The sequence below is a fragment of the Coloeus monedula genome, assembly GCF_965178545.1.
Source record: "Coloeus monedula genome assembly, chromosome: 2".
Taxonomy (NCBI): domain Eukaryota; kingdom Metazoa; phylum Chordata; class Aves; order Passeriformes; family Corvidae; genus Coloeus; species Coloeus monedula.
The window spans coordinates 44200795-44222850 of record NC_138782.1 but is presented as its reverse complement, the minus strand read 5'-3'; the positions used below and the strand labels follow the sequence as shown (position 1 = coordinate 44222850).

Sequence of the window (22056 nt, the reverse complement as noted above, 5' to 3'; positions counted from 1 at the left end):
CCATGAAAATGGACATTCTCCTCAGGGAGACGGCTGCACAATAAAGGGACTGAAAGACACTGGCTGACATCATAGGAAGAATTTAATTCCCAAATTATTAATCTATATTTTCAAGGCTTCTGCAGTATAAAAACATAATGTTTTTTTGACCCTCGGAATCCCCTCCCTGTTGGTACCTTGAGCTGATGAATTAAACTGTTTCATATATTACAGTTTGTTAGTGTTGTGCAACAGATTATAGATGGCACCTGCAGAAGGCATAAAAAGTACAGAAGGAACAGGAACAACTACTGCTATTCAGATCTGCAGCACATGGATTGCATTCAGCTCTGGTGAGCAGAGGGAGGGAACAGGCTCCTTTCGTACTAGGAAAATAAGTATTTTAAAGTCATCTCGAGTAGAACTTTCATTAGGGATGGTCTCTCCACTAGATTTTGTTTCTAGCCCAAACACTTCGTTCAAACCAGAACATATCAAATATTGCCTTGATTACCTAGGTAGCAAGCATTATGCACTGTTGTTGGCACCACAAGAAGCTGTCCCCATAGCAGATCTGAGCTGCCAGTCACAGAGAAGCAATCCATGGAAAGCCCTCCTGAGAAATTCCAGTCTGCTGTGTCAGCAGCAGCACTGTGTAAAACACCGAGAGCCAATCCCCCACACAGCATTGGGGCAAACACGCACTGAAGCACTGCCCCTTCCCTACACCTCAGCTCCACCAACAGCTCACTCACACCCTTCCCAGACTAATGGATCAGACTCCCTGACACCACCAGCTACAAAAAAGCCAGGGAGGGAGCTAGCTAAATGGACAGCTGCAGCAGATCTCCTTCACATTGACCTGGTGCAAATGGAAAGCAGGTTTTATTTCTCCTTTCCCCATTAAATCCATATTATCACTCCATCTGACGCACTACCCATAAGTTTATATTGGTGAAGTCTATTTCTAACTATGTTATGTTAAAAAAAACAAGGCTATTGCAATGAGGTGACAAAATCTCCAGTACTTAAAGAAAATCTCAGTGATGGAACATTCAAGGTTAAGACATTTATTGTGAAGGTAGATAAGACTTACCAATAAAATTTTTACCCCACATAAACTCTTAGTAAGTAGTTCTTGTATAAAACTTTAATCATTTAATGAGCTACTGCCTATCCTGAAAAAAGACATCAAAAGGGGTCAGACAAGCCTTCTGTAGCAAAAATAATCAGTTAGCAGTGAAAATTTCCAGGACAACTGTAAGATTCAAAAATTCTTCCTATTATTTTATTTATTCAAGTTGATAAATTATATTAACTATGAATGGAAAGTCAGCTCCAAATCCTATAAATGAGTTTGGTTTCGTGTCCAATCTTATGACCAGATATAACAGTAACATAAATTACTTTGCAAGTGCTTTCAGTGTATCGGTTTCTCCTAAAGTCTGGGAAAAATTTCTGATATGGTAAAGCAAGAATGTGAAAGTAAAAATATCATTTCTCTTACAGCAAGAAAAGAGAAATAGATACTTTTTTGTCTTTTTTCTTTCTTCAGGGAGAAGAAAATGTCCAAGTTTTCTTGTTGTTTCAGGAAAGCTGATGCTGGCAAGCACCTTTTGTTTCTCAACTGCAAATACAAGGCATGAAATTTGATCTTCTGTCAACATGAGATCAGTTCTTGTGGTCCAGAACTATTTCTGACCAGATCTTGCAATATAATAGAAACTGATTTCACCATGCCATTTCTGGTCTGAACATTTGAAGGCAAGCCACATGTCTGTTAGTTACCTGCAACTTGCTAATGCAGTTTAGTCTTCTGAAATTTGAAACAGTGAAAGATGTATGTGACAATTACAAGCACGGTAATCTCTGGCATCCCTGTGCTGCCTGGTGGGGAACTGTACTGCCACATTAGTGTTGATGTAGGTGGATATGTCCACTCCCTGCTGCACGACTCTGAAAGCCACAGCAGCTTGGGCACTGCGCCATGGTAAGACAGTTACACTGAGCTATGCAGTCTCCTACAACCAGGAGTGCCTGATCAATACTTAGCTGTGCAGTGGGGAAATAGTTATGAAGCTTCCTGCTTCCTTCACTTGGTGTGCACACAGACACGGACATGTCCCTCTGCAGCTTCTGTCTCTGGCAGCCTACCCATGCTTCCACAAGGTTTATTTGCACTTCTTGGTTTACAGGGTGCGGAAAGCAGGGAAAGCCATGTGGAAAGTGTTGTTCATTTCCCGTAATAGCTTGCTACTCACACCTGAGGAGATTGTGGATGGGTGTCCCAGTTTTGAAAGACAGGTGTCTGCTAAGGAAGGCAGAAGCCCCCTTGAAGTGGCAGATATAACCCCTTTTCCCTCCAAGTTATTATATTTTGAAATCAAGGGCCTTTAGGCAAAGATGTGGGAAATAGGAATAACAGTTCTTTACTATATATATATATATATATATATATGTATATGTATATAACCAGTCAAACAAAACAACAACAACTCTGGCAGTAACAGCACACACAAACCCAGTGCCAGCCTTCTCGGCTGTCGGGCCCTTTCCCCTCGGGTGCAGTTCCGCTCGCAGCCGGCAGGGGCGCTGGCGGCTCCCGGTGAGCAGGGCAGGTGCGATGGTTCCCCCGCGGCTGCAGGGGGCGCTCCGGAGCGAGCTCGGGAAACACGCGGGCAATGGCGGCCTGGGATCCCGGGAAGGGATGGAACAAAGGCTTCACAAACCCCTGGGCAGCCGATCCCGGACTCTCAGGAACAGCAGGCTGGAACGGCAGGCTGGAGCGGCAGGCTAAAGCGGCAGGCTAGAGCGGCAGGGACGAACGCAAATCCCGGGTGGCAGGCGAGATGTATCCAGATGGGAGAACCCCACGGATGCCCAGGCAGGCAGGGCGAGCAGGGCTACAGCGTAGCGAAAACTCGAAGCAGCAGCAGTGAGGCAGGGCAGCCACAGCTCGGCCTCCAGCAGGGCAGGGAAAGCGGCTTTTGGGGTCCCGGCGTTGTTTCCAGCAGGAAGAGAAGAACGGCCAAAAAGAAAGAAGCAGCAGCTCCTTTCTCTGCAGCTTCTCTCTCCGGACGCTCAGAGCGAACTGACCCCACACCCAGGTGTAGACAAAAGGAGTAGCCAGGCCCGCCCCACTCCCTTTTTTTGTCTTTCTTAAGTACAGCTATTTGTCCCCTAGCAACATGCATATGGGAGAAAATTCCTTTAACAGAAAAAAACCCCTAAGACTAAACTAAAACCCCAACAATGGGGAACCTTTACCTACATGCTGCTGTCCTGTCAGATATGTGAACATGAGCTGTCAACAGCCTGGTTACCGCTGGCTTGCAAAACAACAGTCAATATTATGTGGGAAACTACAAAACCTAATATTCCCTAAGCACACTGGGTGATTAGCTGTAAGACTGCAGCACACACATTGCTTCTGCAGTCTGTCTGAATCAGCCCTCTACACAGAGGGTTGCATTTTTCCATAGTTTTCTGCAGATTCTCCATTCAGTCTTTTCATGACTTAGGGGATGATGAGACCCTTAGGTTTGGCACTGGGCTAGCTTCTTTTAATTCTCCTTCTTCAAGGTAAAAGCCTTCACTCACAAAGAGCAAAGCAAATTCAGCACAGCATATGTGCTCAAATCTGAGGTTAACTGTCTCTATTGCCTGTGTTTTTCATAGCAATTAAAGCTATAAAATCTGTATTACATAAAATACAATGCAACTCGACATCAACTGGAATGCAGAGGTGGTTTACTGGGGTGCTTATGCAGCCACCAACCAACCAGTTTCTGTCCTGTAAAACTAGAAACGACAACTTGGCCCATGCTTGCCTTAAGTTGGTTTGTGTCACCTTGTCCAGATCAAAAACCTGGCTGCTAGGATTTTTCATCAGAAGAATTATTTTACAGTTTTTACAGATTTTTTAGGGTACATTCTGATCATTAGCACTTTAACATGATGTTGGATCTCCATGTACAGGTCCTGAGACAATGCCCTTCATAAAGGTTTGGCTGTGTGAGCTCAGTATTGATGGGGAGACAGCACAGTCCACTGGCAGCCCCTCTTCCCTGGTGTCCCTGCAGAGAGGCTCCCATGCCATGCTGGAGAGGCGACAACCCAGCTGGGACTTGTCCCTGGCCACAGGACCTACTTTCCAGGTAAAACTTTACTGCTTGGCCTCTGCCTCATCCACTGCTCCTGCCACATTCCATCTTCACCACGGGCTCTGCTCATCCATGCCCATATTCCAAACTATGGGTGACTTCCCACTTAAGCAGCAGCCCATACCCAGGGAGAAATCCGATGCCAAGGGCTGGGGCTGCCTTAGGCCCCCATGGCTCCCTGCTCCTGGCTGAGTGGTGGGACACGCTCCACCTGCCCACAGGGAGCTCCCACTGTTCCCACTCCCTGGTCCTCACAGCACCTGATACTCTACTGTAGATTTCTTGCCTTTTACACTACATTTTTTACCATATTAAGAGGCAGTTGTAGTGGTTCAAGTAAAAAGGAATTGGTCCCCTGAGACAAATGTGTAATGATTTTCTTTGGACTGAGGAAGAGAAATTCATTTTTAATTGAATAATACAAGAAAAAAAGCCTTACATGTGCTAATATGTTGGACTCAAATGTGTTTAGACTGGATTATACAGATGTTTTGACATTGGGTAATTAGGGTAATTGGAGAAAACAGCTGGACTATTTTGACACTAAAGATTTTGATATGGGTAAGGTCACTGTGACACTAAGATCATGCAAGTGATATAAATGTAAAGGAACTTGCACAATGAAAAAAAGCAATTTTATATATAACACCAAAGTTACCTTTACAAATACAGAAATTAATTAGCTTTGGGTTTTTCAAAAATGGATCTTTGGAGACATCTCCCAAATCACATGTTTATACTTCTACACACAATCATATCTGCCATGCAAAGAAGAGTGTGAGTATGAAACAGAAAAACAAACTGTGATAACAAAATAATCAGTTTTATTTAATAAGCGTTTGGCTCTGGTAGCAGTTACATAAGGACTTTTTTTCCCTGTTTCTGCAGGAATAAATCTACAGCTGTCTGAACATTTTAATATGCCTGGTCAGAAACAAATTTAGCAAAAGTAACAACCAAAAACTTCACCTGTCTTATTTCAGTCTCCTGTTAATAATAATTCAAAACTCAATTGTCAATTTGTCCCATACTTCAGATGTACCTACAAGACTGCCCTGTGTGGCATGGCAATTAACCAATATTTGTTATGCCTTCAAGTATTTCATGAATAGAGCCTGATTTTATAAGATATTTCAAGGCTGAAAAATAAGATCTGCAACATCCTTGGACATTTTAGCTACTCTGTATTAAAGCTATGGTTTTCCTGACATGAGGGCTTGATACACTGGTTTTCAAATGAGTCATGTTTATGGTATACAACAAATCTTTCATCAGAAATAGATAGTCTCATATTAAAAATTGTAGAGCAACTTCTCAAAAGAAGAAATTTGCAAAAAAAAGGGCAACAGTGAATATTTCTATATTGTCTTCAACATTAAAATAGATGGTGTGACTGCTAACAAGAAGCTAAGTCAGAGAAGTTGCAGAATTTGCTAATTTTGTAGAATACCTTTCAGGTTAGAAAAGATTCACAGAAGTAGAATCAGTTCATGAAACTTTGAAAACCGTATTAACTCCTGTTTAGCAGATATCCTGTTACTGATACAAAACTATAATTATAGTAACCTGTAGTTGCATCCACATTACAGTGTGCATGAAATACTGCAACTGTTTGAAGTTCCTCCCAGTTAAAACCCTTCTACTTAAAAATTGCTGGATTTCCTGCAGTTCTTTTTGGAAACCAAGCTCTTTTGCATTACTACACATCTCTGGAATACAGTAAGAGTGCTTCTCCATCTCCTTAAGAACATTAAGGATTTTAAACACAGAATTTCAATAAAATCCACCAAGTTTACAGAAAACTTTCAAACAGAAGAGCTATTTGTTAAGAAGCATTTTCTCTAAAAATGCAACATTTCATAGGCAAATTGCCTTTTAAAAAACTTATTTTAAAAAGCCCAAATTTCTTGTTCTTTCTCTCTTTATGCTAATATAGTTTTTAATCGCTTGTAGTTTTGATTACATAATTCTCATCAGGAGAGAAAACATTCAGCCATTCACCTAATCAGATTAGCTAGCAGAGATTTCACATGCTTTGTTATTGGTAACAATTCTCTTTTAAATCTCAGATAATGAAAAGCCATCTATCCATAAATGAAGGAGATTAGTTAAAAGCAAACAAAATTACCAAAAAAGGGAGTCAGTACATGCATTGACATGATTGGGGCAAGAGGAGAGAACTTTCTCTAGGCTGCCTGGAGCTAGATGGCTATCTCGTATATGATATCAATTAACACATTCTTCCTCTTTTGTGCTTTTCTTTTTTGATCCTTCAAAAATGTATGTACCTATCTTTGGATATGTGTGACTCTTCTCTCTCTGTTTTTCAGCCCATGCTGCACTGATATAATTTTTGGCCTTTCCCAAATGCTCTTTGAGTAGATGAGGAAGCCATCCTTTTCACCAACCCAGTTTCCACTGGCTCCTGAAGAACTACAGAGGTGATGGTAAACAAACAGCAACAACTGGGCAACTGCAACTGTGCCTCACAGGCTGTTCTTAGACTCAGCCATCAATCCGAAACACAGCAGTGATTTGCCAGTCACCTATGAATAAAGCATAAATATTTGCCAAAAAATTTTTGAACCTGGTTATCTCCTGTAGCTCTGAGAGGCATTACAGGCACACTGTCACCAATCTGGCCTTTACCAGAACATCAGGATTACCTACCAATCCCTAATACATATTTTCTAAGAGGAAGGGGTCCCCAGACAAATTCCAAAACAATCTACTACATACAGTGGGACTACACTTCACCAGACAGATCAGCCACTCTCCACAGGATACGGGAAGCGTCCATAATGAAGCTGAGTGGCTGATAAATGGCTGATAAATTATCCCTAGGGTAACAGAGTACTGGGTATCTCTTTTATTAGGTGATGAGCAGAAGAAAGGTAACATCTGGATTCACAGTCCATCAGGCTAAATCTGCCAAGTGTTCAATTCAAGTTCAGTTTATTTGAACAACACCGTAACAGTTAAATGGGTTCCCATGGCACACATCCCAATGCAATATGGAAAATGAAATAGCAATAGTGCAATGGTGTTCACCTCTGACATGAAAAATGCAATGAAGAAAAAGGTCTGTCTGAGAGACAGCAGATAGTCAACAGCTATTTAAGATAGAAAAACTGTGAGCAGCAGAGATCTCTGGGCTAGAAAAAGCTTAAAATCTTGATCAGTGTGCTACCACAACAATGCAAGTGACCTGAACACTGAAAGACCAGCCCTTCTTTTCACAGCATCATTCACAGCTTCAGGTTAATGGACATGAGGGAGTCCTGGCCTCCTTAACTGAAATAACAGCACTGACTTTTTTCACACAGTTGCTAAGTCAGAGGCTGCCTGTTGAAAACAAACTCCCACGTTCCATGTTTTCATATGCAATCTGCAGGAATTTTAACACAATGTGCAAGCACTTCAGGACAACACTGAAGGTCGTCAACTAATGCAGCAGCAGGTAAGCAGCAGGAACCTCACCTGATATACTGCAATCAAGTTCAGGCAGGATTCCAGGCCGTGGGGGACAGCAGGACTGATTGAGAGGCATGAGCTTGGAAAAAGAGTGCATTGTGAGACCAACACACACTGAATGGGCTTGCCCAGATAATGCAGTCAGAATGAATAACAGGTATTTTAGCACTCCCAGTTTCATGAGCTTTTCTTAATGGTTGTGTTGATGAACTGTACACACACACAGCCTTAACTCTAATTTACCAGAGCTGTATGTGCAGACAGTCAATGTCACTGATGTAGTATGACTCATTAAGCCTTACAGGTTGCTTGTAAGAAAAGAATTTTACAAAAATGTGTGCATGTTATTTATAGCCCATTTTATTTATAACCCATTTTATTTTGAAACAAACACACTGGTTTTGAGGGGAAAAAAGAAACATAAAAATCCTGAGACTCAAGCTTTTTTCTTCACATATTTTTGGCATGAGCACAGCTCCCCATTCTGTTGACTTTAATTGCTGTCTCTTCCAGGTTCTACTCACTTCTATTTCAATTGAGCCAGTGCTTCCACCATGCTCAGGTATCTATCAGCCAATCTCTGGCTCACAGAACAGTCTTTATAGCCTTCATTGAGCATGTTGTTTAAGAATGGCTGTGTCTTGGAAGAGATTGTGCCTTTGCCACAATGATCAAAACTAATATTTTCACAGAAAAAAAAAATTTAATTTGGACTGATAGTATTTTAATAACAGCTTTGGTGGATATGGAATTTATCAACCTCCTATTAAGAAAGTGAGCTCTATTTGCCCTAAAAAGTGAACATGATTTTAACAAGTTTAATTTCATGAATTAGTGGCTATTTCGGTGGACCTTTAGGTTCTGTAGTCACATGCATTTGTCAACAACATGTAAGAAGGACAAATATGACAATAGGGCTGATTCAAGAAAGTAAACACCATCCAGTAGCAATAAAGAGCAGGGAGAGGTGATTTTATACTCGATATGCCCAGCATATGCCCAGTGGTATCCTTTTGGTCAACTTCTACCTGTATATACAAAAAACTGAGACATGCTTCTGTTATGAACAGCACCAACACCCAGGTACATGCAAACAGATTTTATCACACCTCCAAGGCTTCATATCCAAACATGCTCATTGACAGTATCAGTTTCAGATACTTCAATTATCTCCAAGATCCTCTGCACACTCCTGCTGTTATGGGATAGAGACCCATAATTTCCCTTGTTCCAGACTGAAGAGGACAGACACATGTCCAGCTTTGTCTTGCTTAAACTCCCACTGGACTCAGCAGGATGTTATGGAGAAGGCTGGACACATCCATTATAAAGACTGTGGAATATTAGAATTGCTATTATGCAAAACCTCCTCTGGGACCCACGTGCAGCTGAACCTGCAGCTCCTGTATCCACAACACATATGGCATGATCAGAGATCTTCATTTCAGCTGAGTGCCTGTCTTAGGCATTTCTGCTCTCCAAGTCACACAGGGGCATGCAGAAGAAAACTGGTATTCCAGAGGGCCAGGACAGAAGCTGCAGCTGTGACACCCCTCTTTAATTGGAAGGACTGAAGCATGGCAGGGCAGAATCATTTCTGATCTTTTAGAAGAGTTTGCTGGCAGAGCAAACCATCTCGCCTCCCCTCACCCATGCTACTTCACCGTTTGAACTGCCTTGCAGACACCTGGCACACATCACACAACTTTTTAATCAGTACAGGACACAGAATGTGTGTGTGTATATGACATAATGCAGCCCTCAGGCCATTTCATAGTCACGACGAATGAAAGGAAATTAGGTAATTAGCTCCAATTATACTTTGACAACAGCTTCTAAATCTCACTCCACTGAACGGTTTTCTAGCAAAAACAGAAGCAGTAAAAAGATAATCACAAAGTTTTGAAAGATGTTGACTTTTATTCAAGCAAGAAACATCACGTATGAGAAGGAGAAAGCATGTAGTCGTACCTCTCAGGCACACACGCACACCTGCTTTGCTGTTGTTGACAGCAGATTGCCGCAGGGCTCTTCCTGAGAGACATCCTGCATACCTCAAAAGAGCTCGAGAGTATGAACTGTGACCCCCTTCAGCTTTGATAGACTTGTCATTTCTTTCAAACTTTTCCATCCATCATGCGCACTCTTTCTAATGTTTAAGTCAATTTTATGGAGATCCCTGGAGGGAATTTCATTGCATGTCTGACACTGCTTTAATTGCTGTCAGTGGAAACAGTGAGTTTATACATGTGATTAGTCCTATTTTTAACCTCCTAATTTCATTGGACACTTCTGGTTGCTTCTTATTCGAATTAAATGAATGTGATTTCCTGATATGTTTGTAAAATGAATCTCACTCGGGAGCTTCCTCACCCCAGATATGCTGAGAAGACTCGGGATAGCAGTTTTAAAGAAATTTACTTTTGTAACAAGGAAAGATACTGTGCGACCTTCTGATTTCTCCTGTCGTAATAAGCAATGCCAGCAGTAAAAGCTCTATTCTCTCATTATTTAGGATGACAATCAAGAGAGCTACTAAAATAAAACCAAATACTGCCAGAGGCAGTTCCTGAAGTGACCTGATCTGAGATTTGAAGGGAGATGGTATTCTTTTTGTTCTTTTCAGTCTTTAGATAACACAAATTCATCAACTAACAAACACAGCTGCCCTGTAGCGCTTCCAACACAGTCAAAACCTAACAACTTAGAAATCTTGTCAAAGATAACTAACGTTAGACTCCTATGCATCATTCCCTTAGACCAAAACACACAAACAAAAAATAGCAGATCAAAGCAGTCAGATCAAATTACATAAACTTCAGGGGGAAAATATCTGACATTCTGGTTATTAACCCCAAGGGAACTTTAAGCTTTTATGGGGGTTTTCCAATCATTTCTGGAAAACAAAAGGAAGAAAAGCTTTGCATGGGAATGTATATAGTGTACCCCTGCATACACATATATGACTGGCATGGGTCATCTTAAGATAGGAAATGGCAATCTAGGGAATTTATTACAGCTGATGGATCCAACATTTTGAAGCCCCAGGAACCCTATAGGAAGAAGTTCTGTGATTCTTAATAATGCCTGACACCTCTCTGAGTTTTTCAAGAGAGCCTTCGGACCAGGTTTCCCAGAGTGTTGTTGGTACTGCTGCTATGGAAAAAGAGAGTATACTCCAGAGGGGGTGAATGTAGCAGCAAGATCAGCTCTCAGCTCTTTGGTCTGCGCTCACATGATGGAAGCATCTTTCATCCAGACCCAGCTTCTTTCCTCCTTTGAAAGGCAGGGAAGGGCAGTGGGTAGAGAAGCTTCCAGGTCCATCTGACCTACGCGCAAAATTAGGAAGAGGCATCCAAACATTCACATTGTAGGAAAGACCAGGCTGCATTGATTCAGAGCTCTTTTTCTTTAGGGGAGAAAAGAGTTTTGCACCATGAAAGGAAACACATACCACAGCCTGAGAACCCCAGCTTTAGGGCAGTGATAACACTAAGCTCTCACAAGTCAGGAAATACCAAGCAGATGACACCTGGCTCTCTGCACCGCGCAGAACACTTTGGCCAATGGCATGACAAGACCAGAAAAGAGACAATTTTGCTGATCACTTCCTGTCGTGTCAAATTGATTGCTCCAATTCTTTACAAAAGGTAGAGTAGGATCAAATATACATATTTGTGTGTGTGTGTATGTATATATACACATACACATACGAAAATCTATACAAAATAATCAGATTGGATAATTTACACAGGATGTAAAGAACCAGACTGTGGCCACAACTGCCTGATGAACTCTATTTTTAAATTCTCCATTATTTGTGTTCAGTCTTGCCTGCAAGAAGGTGTCATTCAAGATTTACTCTCATTTATTACTGAACTTGAAAAAGATGGTACACCAAGAAGGCCAACAAGGCATGAGCCTCTTTTGCCCAAACATTGTACAAACACAAAGAGCTTACAGTCTATACATTGAAAAGGCATTTAAACACTGAAGATGTACTAAGGAAAAATCAACTGGACAGGGAAGGAGAATACTGGAGAAAAATCTACAGCGGCTGGAGAGAGCCCAGTCACAACTGTGAGGCCCAAAGGATGGCCCTTTCCAGGTCCTCTGGGCTCACTCCTAGCAGCAGTGTTTCAGCTAGCTCTGCTCTTTGCTTTCACCTCAATACTACACGTATTGTGAACCTGTGATTAGCTCACCATTCACTCTATCAAACCAGCAGTGCTGTGTCTACTGAGCTTTAGTGAGTCCCTCACCAGCCACAAAGATGCAAAAATTAATCTCTATCAGCCATTTGGTCTCAGTGTCAGATCTGGCTTTGCCATCTAGTAGGAAATACTCAGACTCTCTCATTGCCATACATCTCTCCAGGTCTTGCATCTAACGAACATAGACACTGACACTTCATAAGAGAGGTGCTTTATATCCAGTTTGCAGTGGAGAAAATTGCTGCAGTAGTTACAGACAAGCAGACATATGAGCTCTGTTTTTTGCGATTCTCCCTTCAGAGTGAAATCAATTATCCATGCATGAATATTGCCTTGTAATTTATTGCAAATTAATGGAAGTCCATCATCAAGCACTGACAGAACTTTTGCTCTGGGAGTCAATGAGCACCTGGAAAAGGGAAACTTAAACAGAAGAGCAATTTACCAAATGAACACTTCTTTCGAAAAAAATCTTTTCCTTTCCCTCAGAAATGTAATTTATGGAACCTTTCAAGGAGAAAACATGATGGAAAGATAAAACCTCCTGTTCAAAGTTCAGATTTGCAACTAAATCCACTTAGGCTGAAATCTATCAAAAATTTGGCATGCTTGGAAAATGCCTTCCCAGGAGGACATGGTCTGAAATACAATCCCATTAAATACAGTGTGAAAAATAAGCTGTCCACTTTGTTTTGTCTTTCTCACTAGAATTTATGTAATAAATGCTGCAAAAAGAAAGAGAATGGATACATGTAATGAAATTAATATGCCCTATGCTTTCTGCAGGCTGAGCTCCTCCTCATGTCTCAGGGCCAAGAGCATCTCATATGTTAGGCCATATATTCCCTCTTGTCCACATCAGCCTGCTCTGAGCTCTCAGGAATGCTAATGGTTAATTAATGTCAAGCCACGCCATGTCATTAAAGACACTTTCCTTTTACAGAACTCTTTTCTACCTTCAATAGCTTGTGTCAAGACTTTTTTCCGTTTGAGATTTTCCCCTTTTGAGTTCCGATCTGATGTTCAACTGAATGGCAAGTGCTGAAAAATCAAGGTCCCCAGCTGTTCCACTCCTCCCCTCCGGACTAAAGCCGGCGGGGAGAGAAACAAGGGCTCCCCCTCCTTCCAGCCCTTTCCAGAGGAGACGGGGCAGACCGCGCTGCTCTTGCTCTCCCTCCCGTGGCGGATCCCTGAAGTGCCATGGAAGAAGAGAGGTGACCTTCCCGCCCCGAGGACGCTGCGCAAGTGACGCCACCGGTCTGTATTTGCAAAGGAATGGACGGGGGAGAAATGGAGAAATATCTGTATAGAAACTCCCACCTCTGCTTTTTATTTTCAGTCACTTAAATATTTGATGGCTCTCTTCCAAAAATAAGCCATCCAACACACCAGAGATAATTTACTAAACAAATAAACCTATGGTTAACTCAAAGCCTTATTTAGTTTCTACGTTGACAATCTTTTTCATTTCTGCACCCTCTTGTGGGGACAAAGGTATCTTTACAATATGTGCTACCCTCGAATACATCATAGTATACTTATTTCAGGACCAGGTTTCACTTACTTGATTTCATTTCTTTGGTAGAAATTTTTACTTTAAAAAGTGACATATGCCACAGTGAGTTTTCACTCTAGAAGGCCCATGAGCCCACATGACAACTGCTCTCTGGAGTGCAGAAGTGTAATACAGCACTATTGGTAAAAAAAGGTGATGCACAGTGACCACAGCATTAACAAATATAACTTTACAGAACCTGGGTCAGTTTCACTGATACCCCTTTGTCTGCACTAAGAGGCATCAATGTGGATGACACACTGAATGAGAACTGATTAAAACACTGTGATTAAACGCAACAAACAATTCTTCACCGGCACAGATGAGGACAAATAAATCAACTGAGACAACTGAACCAGGGGCCGTTTGTTAGCTGTGTTCAATGTGTCCTCCCACATCTAATAGTAACTCTCCTTTTAATACCATTAGGTTCACCTCACAGTCCCAGAGAGGAACCCAATGTGTTTGCATGACCGTAGAAAATCATGATGAAGACAAGTGCCCTGAAACCAGCATGGCACGCATGTATCAGCCTCACTGAGAAGAGATTCTCACATTTTCATATCACCATCTTGCTGATATGCTCTCAATGCCGTATTTGTACTGTGTATTCTCAGAACAGAGGTCCCATACCCTAGATTCTGCCATTTACAGAAAGATGCCACTGTGAAGAGCAGCATCTAGCAAAGAAAAAGGTTTGGGAAGCAGTTCTCTAGATAGCATGATCTAGGTCCCCAGCAGATCATATTGTGTGATACTTCCTTCAAGACACATGGTCTGATTTAACAGCATTTCTGTAAAAGTAGACATGTTACAGTTAAAATATGGTTAAGATGGTTTGCATGTCCACCAAAATGTCACTCTCTCTTCTCCCCCTCCTTCAAAGTAGTAAGAAGACTCAATGGCAGATTTTACTCAGACTAAACTCAACCATTCTTCCACTTTACTCCAGATAAAAGCAAGAGAAAGATAATGGAACTGAGGCATTGCCTTCCCACCCTGACATCCACAATGCCTGCAGGTTTTCTCTGTACTGCAGCTTGCTACATGGACCATAGCGAGTCCATCCTGATTATCAATAAAAATATTCTTTATCTGTCACTAGTTGCATTTCAAAAAATGTACAGATCTCTCCTGAGCTTTTACACCGTTTACTCACTGACAGTATCTTGCTTTAATTCTGAAAAAAGGTCAGAATATGGGTAATCACATGATAAATCCAGCCCAAGTAAAAAGACTGTGAGTACTTCATGGCAGCAATCTTATTCTAAAAATCTGCAAAATACTGCATGCAGCCATGACTTAAAAAGCATTCCAAAGCAAAGGAATTTTTCTTTGTTTGCATATAAGTACCCTTTAGGTGCTCTAGGACAGATTCAAAGATTTACAGCATATGTATGACAGCTAATTTGTATACTGTTTAAAAATGAACACCTAAAAGACAAGAAAGTATATTATTACATCCTCAAAACAAATTTAACACAACACAAAAGAAAAAAAATTATCTTTACTCAGTGACTCAGAAGATGACAGAACAAGCAGCCTAAAGTAAATGAAGGAAAAAAAGCCAGCTTTTGGATAGGTATGATGTAAACATTCTTGAGCAAGTTTTCTAGCAATCCACTGAGCAAGCCAGGGAGAGAGCTAGAAAGGATCTCCTTCAGGAAATGTTTTCTCTTTCTGTCCCGACAAGAATTCTAGGTTGTATTCTCTATTAGCCTGGATTTTCAACAGCTGATGAAACACTTAGTGGTCATTTTTAAAAGGTAATAAATTAGAGCAGGGAAAATATTCACTGAAGGGCAGTTACCAACTCATCAAAGCGATTTCTTCTGCAAGGACCAGCTAAAACTTCCACTTGGAAGACTGACACACAAACTTATTTCACAGATTCTGTGGTAAGATGTGACACTCCATTAGCTTTGCTGCTTGACAAACACTGATAATTTGGTAAGGTCGTATCAAGAAACCCTCTGACACTGTTATCACACCAATCTAAAACTAGTCCATATACTTCTAGGTAGCTTTCACTTCCCCATAACCAAAGTTTGTATCCTTGTATCCTGTGCATACCACTGCACTACAGCAATGGCTGTAATTCAGACCAGTTCCCAATGTACATGGGGCAGCTGAGCAAAGACTGAAACACTGCAGGAAAAAAACGCAGATATTTATTCTATACCTTCTCTCTTCTGCTTAGTTTATTTGCTTATGGGCAATATCTTGTTACATCTTGTTATCCCTCCTTTTCTTTTGGCATAAAATATTTTGTGTGAGATTAGCATATTGTAAATTTTTTCTGAAGTATTTTCTATTTTCAGGTTCGCCTCCAGTGTTGCACTGGAAAGTGTTTTATCTGCCACCGTAGGTAATATTAAGGCATTGATTAGCAATTAATGATAAGAAATGGATAAAGTAATGTCAACAGAAGCATATCCCCTGAAAATACACAGGCCATTGAGTCCAAATTATAAGCATCACCAGAATTTTGTTGTAGAAGACAGTAGAGGGGCAGAGGAGGCAGTATTCACACAGTGAAAAACTACTTTGAGTATACTGATTTGGAAGAAAGCATTCCAAATTTTCATCATGAAATGGCCTTCATCATGAATCTAACATGTCAACTCTCTAAAAAACCTATCTCACAACACAATATTGAATCAACCAGAAAATTGAGATGCATTTGGGGTTTGATTCTAAAGAAAACGCAAAATTTTTGTAAATCCCTGAGTACTTTGCAGGGTGTGACCTCCATTCACTCTGCAGATTGCCCAAGAGTGTTTGAATTTGTTCAGATAAAAAATGTCACTCCTGAACCAAACTCAGGCCTTCACCGCTGTTCAAAAATAGGTCTTTGATTCCAACTCTTTCTTACTCAGTTTTTAATTTTCAGGCGCCTCTGCACTTCCTGGTCCCAGGCCTGACAGGAAATGAAGTACCAAAATACCATGAAAATGGCTGCGCCTGTGGTGAGGCTGGTCTGGCTGAAGAAATGGAAACATGAGCAAAGTCCTGAGCAAGCCAGATCTTGAAAAGATCTGTAGCCTGGTTTCCAGACCAACAGGGTTCAGATAGGTTTTGGATAGCAGCTAAACCTTTGGAGGCTTTTCAAAACGAACTAAACCTTGAGGTTTGCCCACTGTCAAGAAATACAGCTGTTCCTCGAGGCATTTAGTAGGCAACAGGGGACTGATGACAGCATCAAGACTGGCCACAATATGCAAGATCTACTTCTGTTTCCTCTGTCCTGCTCTTCCTTCCCCACTCACATTCATTTCTACTCTTCTAGTTTCAAAAATCTTATGGGCATGCAGTCAACCATCATCTTCATTAATGTCCTCCACATTATAAGGTGCAGTTTATGTTGGCCGCATGCACAAAAATTACTTCCGACCCCTGATGAAAAGTTTGCTGATGCTTTCAGTATCAACTCCCACAGGTTTTGGTGTTGTTTCTTTAATAAGAAGTGTCTCAAGAGTTTATTGCAAGGAAGCATTGTTGAAAGTGTTTTATTTTCAGAGCTGATGTACCCTTGGTTGTACCAATGCCCATTTGCAGTAACAATGTTGTTAGGATCTGGAGCCACTTACAGTTTTATTTATGGTCTTGGTTTTTCAGTCACAATTAGGGTAACTTTTCCAAATGTTTTGGTTTGCAGGCGCCATCCAAATGGGTCCTTAACTTGGAAAGCTTTGATCGTGTTTAGCTTCCCTTTACTGAACTACCTTAGTGGTCCATCTTATATTGCTCAGTGTTGTGGAAGCTATCCAGAGCACTAAATGCTATTGAATACTCACAAAGCATGTGCCAAGGGAGAAAAAGAAAACAATTGTTCCCCAAAATATTCAGCTACTGATGAAAGGAACTATTAACAGGCAGAGGTGTTCATTTCAAGAAGTGATTTCAAGCAAACTTTCTTCCTTTGTAAGATCTATTGATTGTATTGAGAAAAGCACATGGTTCAGCAAGGCTGTGAAAGAATAGTTTGTGGTACTTTGCAAGTCATCAAGATTTTAAAATAAGAAACACTTGTATTGTATTGTTTGTGGAAGTACATCCACACACACAACACTGCAACTGTGATAAAAGCTAAGTTGATGGTTTCATAAATGCAGTATAAACAATGACAAAGTGTGTTTGTAAGCGCAATGATCATAAACTTACTTATTCAAGGAACAAAATAAGCTTTCTTCAAAGCACTGTGTTTCAAAACAAAAGTACCTATATCATCAAGATATGCCTATTTCCCTATTACAAGAAGTCAACAAGGCTCCGATCTCCTCAGTTCCACATATCCAGAAAGAACTGGAGCATCTCACAGAGCAGAATAAAAATACAGCATTGCAAAAATGTTCCAACAGCATGTTACAAGAATTGCAGAGTGTTACCTGGTTTTCTACAAACAAGGTAAAAGGACAAGGCTACTTAAGATATTTTGTGGAATGTAAGAATGTTTTACATTAGTATTTGACACTAGGGGAGAAAAAAACAGGAGCAGCCAAACTGGCTACAGTCCCTCACATCTCATGGGTTCCTACGAGACAGCTCTCAGCCTACCTTCCCATAATGAAAGCCATTGTTCTGTTGCCAATATTTGTTCATTTGAAATAACAATAAATACCATACTAAAGAATATTCTCCTCCTGCATGCATCCCTGAGGCTCAGTTAGCAATTAATAACTGGAATATTACATTTCCCCTCACTTTATCTATTATTGCAATATGGCCCTACTCAGGAGACCAGAGTCCAGGAGCAACCTTAGCAAAGAGTAATTTTTGATGACAAGAAGCCAAGACTGGTACAAACTCAAAGTAACTTTGTGCTATGTCTAACCAAGTGAATGCACAGAAGTCGTGAAACTCTTAGACCCTGATGCACACCATGGCTTCCCAAAAAAGACTCAGGTGTGCAACCAGCCCACCTGTCATGTTCTGTCTCTATCCTGGCACATAGTCAGGGAGTCAAGTAAGTTCTGTCTGGATCCACGGTTTGGGCAGAGAGGGACAGATTACAACACTCACACTCACTTTACATATAGACATGAGGTCCAGGGGACCAGACTCTAGACACACTGGTGCGTTTCGAGTACCTGCAGACTACTCTAATGCATCTGCCTGCCAGAAATCCTCCTAACAGCTGCTACATTGTAGGAAGCCATATGCTCATCATTCCTTGCAAACCTGCATTCACATAAGACAATCAGAAATCTCTTGGAAGTATTATTCATGTGAAAACTCTTTAATTTATTGCAATTGGACTATTGCAAAGCTTCCAACATCTGAAAATCACATATTCATCTGGATTATAGACATGGGTGGTTGTTGTGGGTATTTCTGCCCAAGTGAAAGGCAAAAATATTATTCCTAATTAAATGAGGAGACAGCTCTGTAAACTACTAAAAGTCTTTTCTGAAAGTAATACTTGATCTGTTCCTAGAGCTAGTGAGGACATAAAGTTAAAACAGCCCAGACATCTGTTTACGGAGATGAAAAACTTAAAGGCAGATGCTGATATCCTCCCTTCCTGCCAAGCCATCACCCAGTTTGTTGCTTAGAGCCCAGGCAAGGGAAAAAAACTCTGATCCATGTAGTTACCTTTTGGAAAACGGCAGAGTTGCTTTTGCTAGAGGGAACTATAATTTTATTATGTTTCTGCTAAGGTTCATCTTATGTCAGATTAACCACTGCAGTAAAGGAGACTGTGCCCCTGATATTGCCACCACCTGGCAAGATGAGTATACCTGCAATAGTGTGCACTGTCATGGGTATTGCCATCAGGGATGTGCATTCCCTCTCCACAATCATCCTGTAGTTCTCATGAAACTCAGATCCACAGTGAAACATGCCCTGTTCCCATGACCTCTAGTTATTTATGAAATTTTCAGCCTTTATCTGTTATTCTTCAAACCACAAATAAAAATAAAACCTGCATCTGATGTGTAGAAAGGAATGGCCATTCTCAGTTGTCACACAGGGGCACAGCAGATGAAAAAAAAGCCATAGATTTTCTTGGTTTTCTACACAGCTTGGGGTTATTGTTCCTTATAATTATGCAGATATTATCCACGAATATTTGAGAAAGATACATGGGGAAAGGGGTTGTATAGTCTGTGAGCTACAAGCAAAATGACTACAGGAGCTAAGAATGATTAAGCACTGTGGTATTTGTTGCTGTAATAGCACTGCTTTTTTATTGTTTAAATTGGTAAGTACAGAAATAGTAGAAATAAACCTGCCTCATTCAAAGTTCAGTTATGTGGGAAGATGTAGAAAGTATACGTGCATCTGTGTGTGTCTATGTGTGTTCTTCTATTCCTATGGGTGCCTGCCTGTCCATTACTTGTTTTAGGGATGGATTTCCAATGTAGTCTAGTATTTGTATGGGTGAGCCCTTGTAGGAAGAGCACAGGCAGCAGAAAAACTAGCATGAGCTCACTACCTACAGTCCTCTACTAACAAGGCTAGCTACGCCTACCCAAATGTTCAAGTTTATTTCAGTCTGAAAGCTTGATGTCTTCAAAACCATTACCTTTTTCGTAGCAGAGGCACAGAGTGGGAATTCCACCAGGATTCACTTTTCTGCTCATGGTTCATAAAGATGCAGACTACTATAAGGTACAGAAGTGAGTAATGCACACTCCGAATTGGTGAAAGAAGGAACAGAGGGACTTCAGACATCACTCAGATAACAGTGAAGTCAAATACATTTGCATGAGTCTATGACATTTCATTTTTAAAAAGCCTGCCGAAGTGCTCTTTGGCCAGATTTTTCTTCCCTTTTGTGAGGCAGACAGCCCCTCACTGAATGAAAAGTATATTCTGCAGTGATTTATAGATGTATTTTAAAAGGCTTTGACATCATTTGGGTTATGTATCATTTAAAGACATTGTAACAGTCACAATCACTCTTACTTTACATTTGGACAAACTAAGGTTTGGTAGCATTTCTAGTTTACTTCCACACTAATATTTAGAACTCTTTTTATGTACAGAAAAAAATAATATTACATGCACTAGCTTGTAAATTATGTATATACATTTGTGAAAGTGAACTTGAAAGTAAATTGCAATGTTAATCTGTTAACTAGAATAGTATATATCACCTAACAGTCTAAGGATGCTTCAAATGAGGGTCTTAAAAAGTAAAATATGAGAATCACTTGACTTTATCTGTCCCGCACTTTAAAATACCACACACAATAAAACTCATGGAGCAAACTCATTCCTTTAAGGTTTTCATTTAGCAGCTTCCAATCTACAAATCATTTAAGAGGAAAAAAAAATAAACTTAGACAAGAAGGCAAAACTTTTTCTAAAGACTTTCAGGTATGCGCAGCTCAGTCATCCCCCACTGCCATTTCAGCTCGAGCTGTCCCTATAGAACCTTACTCAATAAGCGGGAAAAAAAGGGGAAAAAAATTAAAAAAGGAAAAAACCCAACTTTCAGTATTTTAAAAAATTTTCTGAAAGACTTAAACAAAATAGGGTCTATTTCACTTTGCAGCTGCCTGTAACTTTACCATAATAAACTCTAAGCACACAGCCTTCACCAAAACACTTAAAAACAGCTTGAAAGAGGTACTCGCTGCCCGTTATGTTTACTCAAGCACTTGTTTAAAAACACATTTAAGGAAAATGTTTTTATTTCTACAGATTGCATTAATTATAGCTTTGCAAACACTGCAAGCTCTACAAGAAGACTGAACTGAGCTATTAGCTGCAAACCTCAGGTCTTGGCTAGAAAAGTGGTTATGGCTTATTTAGTAAGCCTAATGAATTGGCTCACCCATCTCTACGCAGAGTTCCATGTATAGCATCATGGAGCCTGGAATAGCCAGAAAGGCTTGTTTCATGTCGCTTTATAATTAAAATAAGTAAAATCGGTCAGCCCGAGTCGGTCCGAGAGCAGACCTCACTGCAGCATTATTCCTCTTCGGGCAAATAAAAGCATTAACACGGACATTAACGCTGGACATAAGCTCTGCGGGGACCCGCAGTAAACTTGCACTTCGCAGCCGCGGGCCGCGCTCTCCCGGGAGGGGTTCGGCGGGGCGGCGGTGCCGGCTGCTCCCCGGGCGAGCCGCGGCGGAGCTCCCGCCTGGCCGGGGCTGGGAGCGGAGCGGAGCCGAGCGGGGCGCGGCGCTCGGCCCGGCAGCCGCGGGCGCCCCTCGCCGCCCGGGGCCGCGTCGCCCGCTCAGGTGCGCCCGGGACCGGCCCGGAGGGCGCCCGGCGCCAGCGGCGCGGTGGCCTTACCGTGAGGGCGGAGAGCTTCTGTGCCGGCACGGCGGGGAGCAGCTCCGGCAGCAGCAGCAGCAGCGGCACCCACATCCTGAGGCGGCGGCGGTGGGCACGCAGCGGCTGCGGGTAGCGGAGGACGGGGACTCTCCTTGGGATGTCGCTACCCCCCCCGACGCCTGCTTTGGCTCCTTTTCAATCGCTCCGGCTGGGAGGTCCCAGCTCAGGTCCTCAGGTTTGTTTTTTTTTTCCCCACCCCAGTCCTTAAAATTTGGGGACGCCCGTTAAGCTGAGAGGTGGCACTTTCTCCCTTTCTCTGTGTCCCTCCCTCGCTCCTCGGGAGTCAACTCCGGCGAGGAGATGCTCCCCAGCCTCTCCTCTCTTGCAACCCTCCCACTGCCGGGGGAATCTGCCGGACGCCGCCGCCTCCCCCGGG

The 22056-nt window shown here is 41.7% G+C and overlaps 1 protein-coding gene across 1 annotated transcript in view; it reads right to left on the bottom strand.

Annotated features, from left to right (window-relative positions):
• The window catches only part of SMOC2 (SPARC related modular calcium binding 2), a 139949-nt gene extending 118106 nt beyond the window's left edge, over positions 1-21843 (bottom strand). Inside the window, exon 1 of the mRNA XM_082277054.1 lies at positions 21639-21843. Coding sequence (XP_082133180.1) covers positions 21639-21713 — 75 coding nt within the window. The 5' untranslated portion in view covers positions 21714-21843. The remainder of the gene's footprint in view (positions 1-21638) is intronic.
• Between the last annotated feature and the right edge of the window lie 213 nt (positions 21844-22056).